The sequence below is a fragment of the Talpa occidentalis genome, unplaced genomic scaffold (assembly GCF_014898055.3).
Source record: "Talpa occidentalis isolate TD23 unplaced genomic scaffold, MPIMG_talOcc4v2.1 talOcc4.16, whole genome shotgun sequence".
NCBI lineage: Eukaryota > Metazoa > Chordata > Mammalia > Eulipotyphla > Talpidae > Talpa > Talpa occidentalis.
Window position 1 is genome coordinate 2,062,488 of NW_023601653.1, and position 14,669 is coordinate 2,077,156.

A 14,669-nucleotide genomic window follows, 5' to 3' on the forward strand; every position below is an offset into this window, starting at 1 on the left:
AGGGCGGGTCCGCGGTGGCCGCGCTGCCCGTCAGCGCACCGCCCACAAGCCCCCGGACGCGGCGCACTGGGGGCGGCCATGATGCCCCGCCCCGCCCCGCCCCCTGGCTCTCGGCGACGCCGGTCATTGGGTGGCAGAAGGGCGTGACCCGGATGTTCACGGGGCCGCCGGGAAGCCGGGCCGCGCGGCGAGGGCGCAAGCGCAGAGCGTCGCGGGCCGCCGACGCGGAGACGGGCGGCTGGAGGGCGGCCCGGCGGGCGCGGGCGAGGCCGGGGTCCGGGGCAGCCGCCCGGGCGGGCCTCGGTCTCCCCCTTGGCGGTCCTGGCAGGCGGGGTTTGCCCCGCGCTCACGCCGAGGGCCGCCCTCCTGGCTTGTCGCTCCGGGGCCGGTGCTACCTGGCAGGAGCCCGGTGCCCGCTGCCCAGACATGGGAGCCAGCAAGGGGCTGGGCACTGGGGGTCCGTGTGCCGGGGGCTGGCCCTGTTGTAGGCAGCCCCGATACAAAACGGGGTGCCTGACTGGGGGTCCTCACCCGCGCGCTTGAAAGGACTTATCAATGCTCTACTGCAGGCGCACGCGAAAGGTTCATAAAAGGTTTATTGACAAGGGAAGGGGAGAAGAGGAAATGGACAGCTCAGGGAGAAAAGTGGGAGACAAGGTTTTAAATGAGTCCTACCCGATCCGCCGATCAGGAATCCCAAAATGGCACTCTGAGAGCTGGCTGCCAGCCAGGAGCCGTGAAGCCAGGAGGCGAGTGACAGCGAGCCCCCCAAGGCCCACGTGTTTGGTTTTTATATCCAACCTGGCTGCCCAACTCCACCCTCAGGTCCCAGCCACCCTCCCTTGGTGGTGATGGGATGTGTCTTTCCCAATGTCCTGATGGCTTTAGTCTAGAGTGGGGGTGGGGTCCACAAAGCCTGCATGGGATTAGCTCGGGATATCATTTCTCCCTAACAATGCCCCATATTTCACATTTCAGGAGTAGCCCCGCCTTCTAGGGGTTCAGGCTCTCAAGAGAACGGGCTCATGTGGAGTTGACCCTAAACCCACATTCCCTTTGAGACAGGCGCCCACACTTCACCTCCATACCAACTGCATTTGCTTGCCGCCACTTCCCACGCGTGGGAGAGGTAGGGGCCTGCTGCTCGCTGGGCTCCATTAGGGCTGGGGGGAGCAGAGGACAGAGAGAAGGGGGGACAATGAGAAAAGGGGAAGGCAGACCAGAAACCAGAGGAAATATGGCACCCCCAGAAAGGAGGCCAAACTTTCTGTTGTGCAGAGGGCCAAGTTCCTGCGGGGGGGCCCCGGAGGACTGTCTCTGGCATTGGATTTTTGTAAGATGTGTTTGTTTTTTTTTTTTAATTTTTTTAAATAGAGGCATGTTTGTTTTTATTTATTTATTTATTTTTGTTTATACAAGCACTGGGCACAGTCAGAAGCGCGGGAGGGTGAGAGAATTCACCAGAGCCAGAGCGGGGAGCAGAGCAGGCAGAAGGACCGAAGGACACTGCTGAGGGGAGCAGCGGGCGGCAGGAGAGGTCTGCGCGCCATGCGGGACCCTCCTCCGGTGGCCGGGGAGCAGCCGGGGATCGAACCGGCGCTGCAGAGGCTGCGGGCAGCTTCGCAACCCAGCGCTCAACCGCTGCGCCACCGGGGAGGCCCTGTAAGATGTGTTCTCACAGGTTCACATGGTATGTAATTCAACAGATAATCAGGCTCCCATAGATTTTACAAAACTGCCCAACACTTAGGCTAGGTGGGTCCGAAGGGTGTCCCAGCAGGTAAACAGGATGATGCCATCTCCCGGGGCCCTGGCCAGAGCTGGTGGTGGGGCTGTTCTCAGAGAAATCACCCCCTCCGGAACTGTGATGCTTCCTATGGGGGGAGAATCACGCCTTTCTCTTCCTGCGTACCCCCAAGGCCACACGGTCCTCCAAGGAATTTTGTCCAGGACACCCGAGGGCACAAGCCAGAGCCAGTGAGGGGCCCTCCGCGTGGCAGGCCAGCTGCCGCTCCCAGACAACCCGCCAGGGACCCAGAGGCTCCACTGTCAGATTCCCCGGACCTCTGGCCCAACGTAGCTTCCCAACTTTTCAGAAAAGCTCAGTCTGACCGCCTTGGTGTCAGCACACGGCAAGCTCAGCCTGGGGCCGGGCAGTATGTCACAGACACAGTGGCCGCGCAGAGCTAGAAAGGCCCAGTCCCTCCAGACAAAGGAGGCCTCAGTTCCCCCACCCCCCGCCTCAGAAACTCTTCACTGGAGAAGGGGCGGAGGAGGGGCACCCCCAGCCCCAGTAGAGCCTTGGCTACCCAACAAGGAGGCCTGGGGAGACCCGGCTTTGGTCCCTACAGGGCAGTCCTCGGGGCGGGCATCGGGGTGTGCAGGCCAGAGGGGCCTGCTGTCTTCTGGTCCTTGTGGGGGAGGCTCTGTGCTGCTCTCCGGGGCTTTGGGCCTGAAACAAACACAGACTCAACGGACTCAGCGGCCAGCCTGCTGCCCTCTCTGATGGGACATGTGGATGCTACAGCCCACATGTGCTCAGGCACCTCAGAACTCCCCCCCCCCCCCGGAGCCACAGCTGCCTCTGCCCCCCAGCACTAGGCAGCGTCACCTCCTGGACCTCTGAGCCTGAGGCCTTCCAGTCAGCTGGACACCTCCCCCTGAACCCACAGCACGTTAACCCCACCCCATATATTTCCTCCATACCTACCAGCTCACCGGCCAGCGCACCCAGTCACAGCCCGCCACCTCCAGGTCTCCTCGTCCTAACTGGCTGCTTAGGGCTTACAGTTGGCACCTGTTATTGGCCCTTTGGACACCTCTCAGTCCCCCGGGTGCTGGGACCAGGCCCTCCCTTCCTGGCCAAGACCAGGGCAGCCGCCTCTTTATGGTGAGCCTGCTGCCACCAAGGCCAGCACGGTCATTTCATTCAAACCAAGACCCCTGCTCCCCTACTTCCAGCCCTTCTACATGTGCTACCAGCAGTCTGAAATGAGGCTGTCTGCAGGCCCACCACATGTCCAGTACGGAGCAAGGGGCTCCCCAAAGCCTCAGGAAAACATAGGGAGCGGGTGAGGCTCACCCCCGGGGAACAGGAAAGGGCCGAGGCCCACGACGTTCAGGGCAGGAGCCAGCCCTGGGGTTGGACAACCTTCTTGCACTGCTCTGGATTCAAAATTAAAAAGTAGCAGCATCCCCAGGTCCTATTAATGATGCAGGGTTCTGCGTGGGGGGACCCCAAATCTGAAGTCAGATGGGAATTTGCATGAATAGGCACGTGGTTGGTTGCACAGAGAAGGGCTGCCTGGCCCTGCCTCTCCACACCTGCACCCTCCCCGGGTTCTAGAGAGACATTGCTATCTGACTCCCTCCTGCCCCCCAGTTTTGCCATCCAGCTCTGTCCTCCTCTGCACTGGTAACTGGGCCTTACAGCACCCAGTGCAGGGAGGGGCCGTGGGCACGTGGATGCCCTGAGCTGCCTCCCTGGGGCAGGGTCCTGTGCATAGGGCCAGCTCCTCGCCACCTCGCAGGCCCTCAGCCAACTTCCTAGAATGGCCTCCAGGCCTGATGGGATGAGAGGGTTGCCCTTCGACCACCCCCCGCGGCCCAGTCGTCTACCTGGCACCATGGAACTGGCGCATCAGCAGCAGAGAGTAAGCGCGGGAGGCCACCCCCTGCAGCCGCGGGAGGTCCTCGCGAATCCTGGGAACCCACAGCGCCAATCTGCGGGAGCAAAGCGAGATACACTCACATCCCACCGGCCTGCAGACAAGCCCAGCCAGAAAGGGCACCGAAGGCAGGTTGTCACACCACACCCTTCATCCCAGTAACTTCTCCTCCTGACCTGGCTGCTTCCCAGAAGGTGGATGTGGGACATCACACCGAACACAAGTCTGCACAAAAGCCCTAAAGCCAAGCCAGGTCACTCTTGATTCAGGAAAGTTCTGGGGATTTAAGTGAAGGTCAAAGGAGCCGGGCTTCTAGGACTGTGCTTGCTGGAGGCACGCCCTGGTGGCCACATCCCGCTGGCAGGGGGAGGAGCAGGCCTGGCTGCTGCCACCTGCGGGGCCCATCCCAGCTGTGGAAAGGCCCCACCTGGGGGTCCGATGATGCCTCTGGTAGGTGGGCAGTCTGGGAAGCCCCCAAGGGCAGAACTGCCCTCCATCTGCCGGCCGGGCTGGTCTTTCAACGATGGACTAAGGACCTGCCGGACTAACTCAGTGTAAAGAGAGTGAACTGCACATCTGAAGGCAGGCACCCCCCCTCTGCCCGGTCCCTCTCGCAGGCCTGGGGGGACGGTATAAAAGTGCAGATCTGCGGGAAGCAGCAAACTGGTAGTGCAAAGAGGAAAGAAGTGGCAGGCGGGGGTCAAAGCAAGGCACCTCTGGGGCGCTCCCTAAGGTCCCTGAGTGCCCCTGCTGCACCCAGGACAGCCTGAGCTCCCCACCCACCTCCAGACCACGTAGAAGGCCAACTCCACGAGCAGCATGCAGGACAGCAGGGCATAGGACAGCACCTTCACGGGCAGGAGGTTGCAGATCTTGCCAAGGTACCCGTCTGTCTCTTTCATTGTGTGGCGCAGAGCTGGAAAAGAGGATCTGGAGGTTCACGTCCAGGCGCGAGACCCTGACCTGCTCGCCCGCTGTTGCTTGGGACTTCTGGGAGACAGGGCCACCCCGTGGTCTGAGTCACAGGTATTCACAGAGGAGCAGCGAGCTGGACTCTGCGGGCTGCTCCTTTCAGACGGAGAGAGGGACCCCAGGGTGCAAGGGCATGTGGCCCTGAACCACCTGAGGCCGCTGCGGGGAGGCTCCCAGCTCCCATGCCCGCAAAGCCACGTGGGCTTCCAGACGTCTAAAGAGCTGGCTTGGTGGGCATTTCCTGGTGTCTTCCACTGGACCCCACGTCCTTCTGCCTGGAACCCCCCCCCCTTCTAGCTCCCCTCTGCAATGACCTCATGATGCCTCCAGTCGGTTCATGACGAGCTTGGGGAGTCAGGGCTTGGGGCCACGGGGTGGTGTTATGCCTCTATGTCTCCCTCAACTCCTGAGCAGGAAGCTGGTTTGTGTGCTCCTCCAGCAACCAAATACTCAGTGACATAGCAAAACACACACTGGTCAACCGTCCAAAGCTGTGGCCGGGAGAGACTCCGGGGGAGGAGCGGGGGGTCCGCCTTGCAGGGCGCCAGAGCCCAGGAGCTGAGGGTGTGCCTGGCGAGCCCTGGACAGGCCCGCTGATCCAGTGGGAAAGAGACTGAGCAAGGCCCCTGGGCTGGGGGTGGGGCCTGAACTGGGGTGGGGGTTACCCCATGGGCCTTCCAGGTGCACCCCATCTCCCCCACGTGGCAGCATCACCCTCCTCCACAACCCACGGAGGGAGCACTCAGTGTCCCCAACAGTCACGGGAAAAATGCCCCCCACTCCCCCCCGACCCAGCGGTGGGCACCTAGGATGAACGTGGGTGACATGATCTGTAGGAAGCTCTCGTCCCACTGCTGGATGTTGCATCGCAGGTAGGCCAGCAGCTCGTCTCCCGGCTTCTCCTCCGGGGCAGCCACCCCTTGTGGCTGGGGGGGCACAAGGACCTGCAGCTCTTCTGAGGGTGCGCTCAGGCTCCGCTGGGGCCTGTCACAGATGCCTACAGAAGCAAACTCATCAGGCGGATCAGGGCAGCGGGTCCTCTCACCCCCTATCCACCAGGCCAGGGGGCCACAGAGGGCCCAGTATCAGCTGTGAACAGAATGGGGCGCTCACCGGGGGGTGGGGGTGGGGATCAAGGCATTGAAAGATAAGGATCTGAGTTATCCTTATCTTAGCTACTGAGGTAAGTCACTGAGTTATCGTGAGGGAACCACAGGTTAAGCTCGAGTTGCAGGCCCTGAGTTAGGAAATCAACCCCTTTTAGCTGCCACCCCACTGCTACCAGTCTCCTCGTCCCCACTTGCCATCTGAGGAAGCAGAGCACAGAGAGGTTAAGAAAGTCATCCAGGGCCTCCCCGGTGGCGCAGGGGTTGAGCGCTGGGTTGCGAAGCTGCCCGCAGCCTCTGCAGCGCCAGTTCCATCCCCAGCTGCTCCCCGGCCACCGGAGGGGGGTCCCACATGTCACGCAGACCTCCCCTGCCGCCCGCTGCTCCCCTCAGCAGTGTCCTTCGGTCCTTCTGCCTGCTCTGCTCCCCGCTCTGGCTCGGGTGGATTCTCTCACCCTCCCGCGCTTCTGACTGTGCCCAGTGCTTGTGTAAATAAATCTTTAAAAAAAAAAAAAAGAAAAAGAAAGAAAGTCATCCAAAGCCACACAGACAGTAAGTGCAGAGGGAAATTCAATCCCAAGTCAAAGAGAGCAGTGAGAGCAGCTTTAGGTGAGGGCACTGGAGCAGGTGCTGTTCCTGCTGCTGGACTTGGAGGCTGACACTAGTGAGGGGTTCCTGCCCTCTCGATGGGGGTGGAGCAGGTAGTTCCTGAAAGTCCCTCTCAGTTTAAAAAGGGCAGGGCTGCTCCTGGCTGCCTGCACCCTACTCCCCAGGGATGCCCCACCCTTATGCTGTATCTGTCGATCTTTCTGGGCCTCCAAAAGACATCCTGCCCTTCACACACCCTGCGACTTCACTTTCCCTCGTTATGTCTCAAAGAATCTGCCCCAGAGGACAAGCCCCATCTCAGCCCCATGTGGCTCTGCAAAGCTGGCTCAGTTCCCGAAATAGGAAGGAGCCCAAGGCTGCACACACTCAGGCTTCAGAGGACTAAGCATCCCTGGGCATCACTGAACCCAAACCCCCCTGGTGACAGAAGCAGACACAGACCCCAGAGAGGGAGCTGACTTGTCCAACCAAAGTCGCAGGCTTGAACCACCCTGTCCCTTAGTCTTGGCCAAAGGTGAACTCAAAGCAGCAACCCGAGAACCAGCCTCTAGTCTGGAAGGCACAGCTCCAAACACACCCATGCTGGGTTCCATCCATACGGTCTAGTGCCAAGTTCCACAGCCTGGGGAGCTCAAGGGCAGGACCTTGCCCCAGAGGTGCCCTAGGCCAATGGGCAGGCCCTGCACCTGGCTGGACCCACCATCCAGGTTGCTTTTCGCGGGTCCTGGCCCAGACATCCTGTTTAACTTCCTCCCTCATTAAGGTTTACAAGCGTTCAAACAGAAAAGGTAAGCAAACAGGGCCTCCCTGGTGGCGCAGGCGCTTGAGCGCAGCGCTGTGAAGCTGTCTGCAGCCTCTGCAGCGCCGCTTCAATCCTCGCCGGCCGGCAAGTGTCCCACGTGGAGCGGCAGACCTGTCCTGTCTCGCCCGCTGCTCCCCTCAGCAGTGTATTTCCGTCAGTCTGCCTGGTCTGCTCCCCGCTCTGTCTCTAGTGGATCCTCTCACCCCCCACACATCTGGCCTGTACCCCGGTTCTTGTATAAATAAATAAATAAATCTTTAAAAAAAGAAAAAAGAAAAGGTAAGCAAATAGAGGGGCTCCAGCGTGCAGGAGGGTGACTCCGTGGACAGGGAGAGCTTTGTCCCCTGACATGTGTCCCCATCTCAGCCCTGTCCCCCCGTGAGCAGAGCCTGGGCCTCGATGCACCTCCCAGCCTTGGTTTCCCCATCTGTAAAATGGGGCAAAGATTTCCCCTCTTGCCAAGCCCTCGGTGTTGTCACATCCACCCTCCCTGTGCCCAGCCCGACAACCAAAGCGAGTCCGCCCAGGGCCGTGCCTACCTTTCTCTTCCAAGAACCTGACTGTGTCCAGATACCCTTGAACACAGAACTCCAACAAGACCTGCAAGCAAAAGGAAGAGGTTCACTGTGGGGCGGGGTGGGGGTGAGGGTCCTCACCAAGTGTGTCCCTTTGAACACCCCCTGAGATGGCACAGACCCCCGCGGGCCCCCAGCTCTGCGTCACGCTGTGAGCCGAGGCCGGCCACGCAGGGTGGGCAGGGCTGTGTCCTCGGGACGGCGGTCGGCTGCCCTGCTGCCCTGGGCTCCGGGGACGTCCCCTCCACTCTCACTGGTTTCTCCGAGCAACGTGGTCCCTGGGCGAGGGGCCCTCACAAACCCCGGAGCCTGTGCTCATTCTCCCGGGACGGTCACCGCGGCCCCCCGGCGTGCCTGCCCGGAAGCCACATTGTGGTTGGCCTGCCCTGCGCGTGGGAGCTTGGCCTGCGGGTCTCCACAGTCCTGCACAACCTCCCTCTCCGGGGACACATGTGTGCGGGTATGTTGCATTGTTCTGCTTTGTTCTCCCCAAAAACTGTTCCGAGGGCCCCACACACGTTCTCCCGGGAGGCTGCTGCTATGGTCATCAAGGAAGGATGAAACTGCCGGGTGCAGAGTGCGCCTTAACCTGCTCCCGAGAGTCAGCGGGGGACAGAAACAAGCCCTCCTCCCCAGGCTGCTCCCAGACTGCTTCGCCCCACACCCCTCCCGGAAGTGGGCTCTGGGCTTAAGCGCCCTGATGGCCAGAGACCAGCCTGAGCCTCTGGGACTAGCCACCCTGTGAGGCCTGCTCCGGGACCCGCCCGCCCGTCTGCCTACAGAGAGGGCCTCGTAGACCTCCCAGCAAATAGGGAGGCACAGAGGAGCTGCGGCCCCAGAACTTGCCCTCCAGCTCACCTTGTGACTGGGGGGCCACAGCGACCAGATCATGAAACAGGTGTTCTCCGCACAGGCGTGCATGTGGAGGGAGTTGAAGTCTATAGCCAGCAAATTCATGGAAATGTTTCTGGGGCCGATGTCATTCTCCCCGTAGTAGGGGGACACGGTGATGGTGGTTCTGCTGTCCATGTAGGGGCTGTTGTTGCTCAGTCCCCCGTCCACATAGTCCTTTTAAGGGGGAAAAATGGAAGAGAGCATTTTAGGTTTTTCCCAAATTATGGGCAGAGGCTTCTCCTAGTGACCGCTGCGCGGCGGAGGACCTGGCTGCAGAATCAGGCTGTCACCAAGTCCTCACTGAGCACGTCTACAAAGGCCAGGCTGGGCTCGCCCCCAGGGCTGCTCTGTACTGTTGTGCGGTGTGTGCGCTGAGCACACAGTTAAGAGGCAGATGGAGGCTGGAGGCCATAAAGCTTGTGGTGAGCCAGCGGGTGCCCGTGGCGGGCTCGCATGGACCACTGGGTGCAGCGGGATGGACTCTGCTCCAGAGGACACTCAGGGTCACGGGCTCGATCCCAGCCCCTCCCCCTTGCTGCTGGGGAATCTTGTGCTTAACCTGTCAGCCTCTGTCTCTCTCTCTCCACACCTGAAAAAGAGACCCAACATCTCGAGAGCCTTTGGAAACAAAAGTGAGTCAGTGGATCTGGGACCTCGAAGGCCCTCAGAAAATGGCATTTGCCCTAGGCCTCCATTTTCTCACCTATAACTAGGGGTTGCACTGGGGTGTCAGTGAGGCCGCTGGTGGCCAGCCTTTGCCCCTTGCCTGCGGGGCATGATGTCCCCATGACAGTGTGAAGCTGGGGGCTTTCACGCGCCTCCTACCCTGAGACACTGGGGTCTCGCCTCTCCCCTCCCCGGCCAGTGTTTCCCACTGGCACCGCTGACATCGGGGTTATCCTGCACAAGATGGGGGGCTGAGCAGTACCCCCAGGCCCTACGCTGTAAATGTCAGGGGCAAACCCACAGCCATGACCACCTGAAGCATCTCCAGACATTCGTCCTGAGTGGGGGGGGTGGGGGGAGTGGGGGGCGGGCAGCACCATCTCCGGGCCCTCAGGCTGCCCTCAGGGGCTGTGCAGAGCCCAGTGTCCAGTCCAGAATCTGCAGAACACACGCCTTGATATCTGCCTCCCCACCCAGGAAGGGTCCAGAAATCAGCCCAAACACACGTTTGGTGAATGGAGCGAGCCCGTGAGGAATGTTGGCAGCGTCTGCCCAAAGCCAGTGTCAGACAAGGAGAGACCAGGGCGGGGGCTGAAGCCTTCAGTCTCAAAGGAGAAAGCTCCACTGCAAAGCGGCAGCCAATGTCTGGGCCTCTAAGCTTTGGCAAGGACACTGGGCACCGCCTGGCCCATGTGGACTCAGCGAGCAGCTGACCCTGCAGAGAGCCAGGGTGTTCATCCTGCAGCAGGTGGGCCTGGCTGCCCAGAAGGGGGCCAGGTCCTGAGCCTCCCTCCGAAAGGCTCTGTACTTGGGCATCCCGGCGCCCGAGCGCAGGTGCTCACGGGCAGGGCTGTGCCACACACCGAGAAAGCAGACTCACCACGCCTCTGAAGGAGGGCGGGATGAAGCCGCAGTAGAACGGGATGAAGGTGGAACACAGCAAGGCCTGTCAAGACAAAAGCGGGCAAAAAGCACAGGCCACGGAAATGCAGGCGCTTTGATTCTAGGCGTCCCCAAAGGGGCAGGACGAGATGTCGGGAGCGCTCTCTGTGCAGTGGTGCTTCAGTGCATGAGCTAAGGAGCCAGCCTGCCCACTTTGATTTCAGGCCCCAACAAAACTCTCAGCTTCCTGTCCCGTCCCCCCCAGATTCCCCGGGACCAAGGCAGGCGGGACCTGGAGGTGCTGACTCGCTGACTGAGTGGGAAGGGACCAACCAGGGCTACCCAAATGCTGCTGCTGTTCATCAGAATCTTCTGGAAATCCCCTTGACCCACAGACCATGACCACCCAGGGTCCGGGGGCAGCAGGTCGGAGGACGGGGGCCTATTAAGCAGGAGACGACACCAGTTCATTGAGAGAATGGATTCAGGTGGGAATGCACAGGGGCTGGCTGTCTAGAAAAAGCTTCTGGAAACGGGAGCTGGGGGATGATTCTGGCTACTGAGAGGTTGCGGGTTACACTCACCAGGCTGCTCTCGCAGAGATCTGCATTAAGGACACAGAGTTCAAGTTCACTCTCACACAAGGCATCAGCCAATTTTAACAGTATTTTGCTATTGTGAATGGTGGCCTCTGTGTTGGTCCCTGGACAGAGGCAACTGACCTGTCCCCACCCTTTGGGACTTCGCAGGACACACACACACACCCCCCCCCCCCGGGAGGAGAGATACTGGTGGGACAGGATCCCGGGGGTGGGTGTCGGAAGCCGAGTCTGGCCCCAGGGGAGGAGTTATTCGAGGTTGAAACTGCCAGGAACAGCCAAGGCCCAGACCACCTCGTGCACGTCGGGTTTCGGGCACTCTGGGGCAGAAAGGAAACCAGCACCAGGGACAGCCGGGTCCTTTCTGCATCTTGGAGGTGGCCCACAACAGCCCTCCCTATGTTTTTGCGAGATGCCGCGGCCCGTCTGACTTGACGGCACTCGGCCAAGCAAACTACTTACATCTATGACTTCCTCTTTGGACTGGAATTCGGACACCAGCACGTTTTTCCAGTCGGCCACTCGGGTGAGGGAGAGGTAGACTTTTCCGGAGAGGCGCTCATGGATGTTGTCGGGCAGGTGCTGGCGCAGGACCGCGCGCATGAACTCCATCAGGTTGATGGACGGGCGGAAGATGCGGAGGTTCGGGCTCTGGGCCCACAGGGCAAGGTCCATGAAGATTTGCACTGACTGGTCTGAGGGGTGGGGAGGGGCGGGGGAAGGAGACAGACAGGAATGTGCCACCTGGAGACGGGGCAGCTTCGCGGCAAGATCAAAACCAGCTGCGAGGACACTCCATTTCTCTTGGCCCAAATGGACCCCGGGAGGCCAGACGTGACCACCGAGCCCTTGAAAAGGAGCTGACCCGGGGTGCGTAAAAGCCGCACAGGGTCTCAGAGACTCAGTAACCCAAGAAGAATGTAAAACAAAATAGCTCGTGAGTCATGTTTTATGGATTCGACGGATAAACGATAATATTCTGGTGCTCCCGGGAGGCAGGAAAGCCATGGCCCTCCTGTCCTTTGCTTTCTTGTTTCTGTTTTCAGTGTGGTTACTAGGAAATGCAGGTGACAGCTGCGGTGAGTGTGGGTTCTGCCCGGCGTGGCTGCTCTGAGTCGGGGCCACAGGAACAAGGCTGCTGCGGAGGCCCAGGTGGGCTGGGCCCCACCGCCTCCTCCCCGAGGCAGAGGCCAGCACTCACTCACAGCGTTAGCACCACCTCACCCCGCCGCCTCTCTAGGATTCGGGCTGTGTGTTTTAACTTGAGAGACAGGGAAGATCAGCGGTCGCAATCTGGAAGGTACCTGACCCAGAGGGGGTGCCGGGAAAGTTTCCCGCAAGCCTCTAAAGGCAGGGTCCGAGGCTGCCTGGCGGCAGGGGGCACATTCCCATCACTTCTGACCTCACTCTCTGGCCTGGCCCGCTCTGGCTGGCTCGTATCGCCCTAGCAGGTAAGAACAGCAGTCCCGGCCCAAGATCCGAGGGACAAGCACACAGCATCTTGTCTTGACCCACCTGTAACCTGCCACGTGTCCCTGCTGAGCCCCGGCAGAGGGGTCAACATTGCACACAGCAGGAGGCTCTGCCAGTCTCTCCTGCCAAGTCATCCCTGGTTTAGAAGCACTCGCAAGCGCTCTGCCCAAGTCGAGCTCCTGGGCCACGCTTCTCGCTGGCTCTCGAGTGAGACAGAGGTTAAAGTGGGGATTTGGGGCTCCTGGAATGCGGGGAGCAGCTCCTGCCAAAGCTTCCAGGTCTGCTTTCCAAGAACTTGGTGGCCCCCGAACCCTCCCCACCCCATCCTGCACGGTGCAGGCTCAGGCTGCACCTGTCCTCTGGCGGTTGGAGGCTCCTCTAGACTGGAGTCGGCGTTCGCCAAGGTCCTGGGGCCAGTGCATTCGAATCTGGTCGAATTAAGCCTTGAATACATGGGTGTCTGCTCGTCATCTCAGGATACCAGGGCTGGCCAAAGCCCAAGGGGTACAGGCCAGATAGGCGGCCAGTCTAGTCCCCCCTTGGTCACATCTCCTGCCCTTTGCCCCTTCCCCCTCGATGGAGACGGCAGCGGGCGGCCTCTCTCCTCCCGCCACCTCTGTATCAGCACAGGGGGAGCTCGCTGATCCCAGCCAGCGGCCCCTTGGGCAGTGCCTGCCGGCAGGGGATTCCTGGCCACCAGCACCAAGTCACTCCCTGTGGGGGGTGCTCAAGGCAGCAGTGCCCTGGTAGAGCGAAGGCTGATAAGGCTCCTCATCGTCTCTTCTGTGTCCTTTGGCAGCTCACACGCTGCCACTTCCTCCAGGCCCTGCCAGTGCCCAAGGAGGCCGAGCCCTACCTCAGGGCCACGGGCACGGACCCACATGCTCCCCTCTGCAGGCACTCACATGGGCAGATGTTTAATTAGGAAGAGGTGAGCAGGGTGTTGAGGGGGAGGGGAGGGGTTGGGGTGTCCAAGGATCTACTCCAGTTCCCAGGAAGGGTCCCAAAAACTGGAAAGTCGGAGAGGAGATAGCTTTCCCACCCCCACCACCCACACCCACACATCCCCTCCCACAGACACATACCCCCCCCCAAATAGCCCCTGGATCCTTGGGCTGCACCAAGAAGGCGTGGGGGAGGCAGTACACCCCCCCAGGTCTCACCCCAGGAAAATCAGCCCCTCCACAGATGGCTTTCCTAGCTCTCCCTGGTGCCTCCCCCCACGGCGCCCTCCTCCCAGCTCTCAGAGCCCGACCTAGGGCTGAGGGGGTCCAGGGGAGGGAGGGGGTGCTGAGGACGTGCTCTGGTCAGGGTCAGAAGAGGCGCCCCCACAGGCACACACCCCCCCCCCCCCCCCCGTGCCCCACAGAGTCCTTCCCCAGCTCCGTGAGTAGGGCAGAGGGCCCCTGGGGGAGTGGCCCTAGTGTGTCTCGCGGGGTCCCTGTGTCCCCAATAGCTCCCAGGGCGCCCCTCTCCGCGCAGAGCCCTGGCGGGTCCGCGACCTACCAAAGGACAGCCCGGAGAGTAACACGGCGCACAACAGCGACCCCGAGGAGGCTCCGAACATCATGCGCGCGTCGCGAAGGACGTGGGGGGCGTGCTCGGCCAGGCAGCGGCACACCCCCAAATAGTAGATGGCCAGGAAGCCGCAGCCCGAGAAGGACAGGCTCCAGCCGCGCTCGGGGTCCAGCATCCCGGCGGCCGGGGGGCGCGGATCCGGGCTCGGGACCTGAGGATCGCGGGGACCCGAGGTCGGGAGCCGCCGTCTGTCCGCTGCGCGCCGGGGCCCGGGGAGGGGCCGCAGCCGAGGCCCAGGTGAGGCCGCCCCGCCCCGCCCCGCCCCGCCCCGCCGCGCCCCGCCAGGTGACGGCGCGCCCAGCCCCGCCCCGCCGGCCACTCGGCCCGGGCAGCCACCCGAGGCGGGCAGGGGTCGGGCGCCGCGGGGCGCACGGGGAAGCTTCCGTGACTCCGAAGGGCAGTGGCCAGAAGCCGCCCCTGCGCGCCTCTCCGCCCGCAAGCCAGGGAGAAGGGGGCGGCGCCCCGCCGAGGTCCTCGGTGTTCTTTGAGGCTCTCGGAATGTGTTTATGCAGGGACAGCGCATTTTAAGCAGGTGCCTGCCTCGAAATAGAATAGAATGTTTCGATCCACGGCCAAAGGTAGGAATGTTTCCCCGGATGACGGAACAGGTGACCAGCTCCGCTGAAAATTCTAACAGGTGCCCGGTGGAGGGGCAGCTCAGGATGGGAACTGGGGGGCTCCTGGTGTTCTGAGGAGGTGCCCAAGGTCCCTTAACACCTGTGTGCTCCCCCCGCACCCCCCCCCCCCCGCCCTGCTGCGCTCCAGGTGAAGCGTCTGCCCAGAGCCGCACGGCCGGCCCTCCTGGTGCGCGGTGGACTTTGGAATCAGGCCACATCCTCTCCGTG

General features: G+C 61.6%; 1 protein-coding gene across 1 annotated transcript; it reads right to left on the minus strand.

The window, feature by feature from the left end:
* Nucleotides 1-3,614: 3,614 nt before the first annotated feature.
* PNPLA3 (patatin like phospholipase domain containing 3) lies at nucleotides 3,615-13,939 on the minus strand. The gene is made up of 8 exons (XM_037515152.1): nucleotides 13,753-13,939; nucleotides 11,236-11,468; nucleotides 10,173-10,238; nucleotides 8,591-8,800; nucleotides 7,697-7,757; nucleotides 5,446-5,637; nucleotides 4,452-4,584; nucleotides 3,615-3,723 (listed from the first exon to the last, which is right to left on the minus strand). Exons 1-8 carry the CDS (start codon nucleotides 13,937-13,939, stop codon nucleotides 3,615-3,617), a joined length of 1,191 nt encoding a protein of 396 aa, XP_037371049.1.
* Between the last annotated feature and the right edge of the window lie 730 nt (nucleotides 13,940-14,669).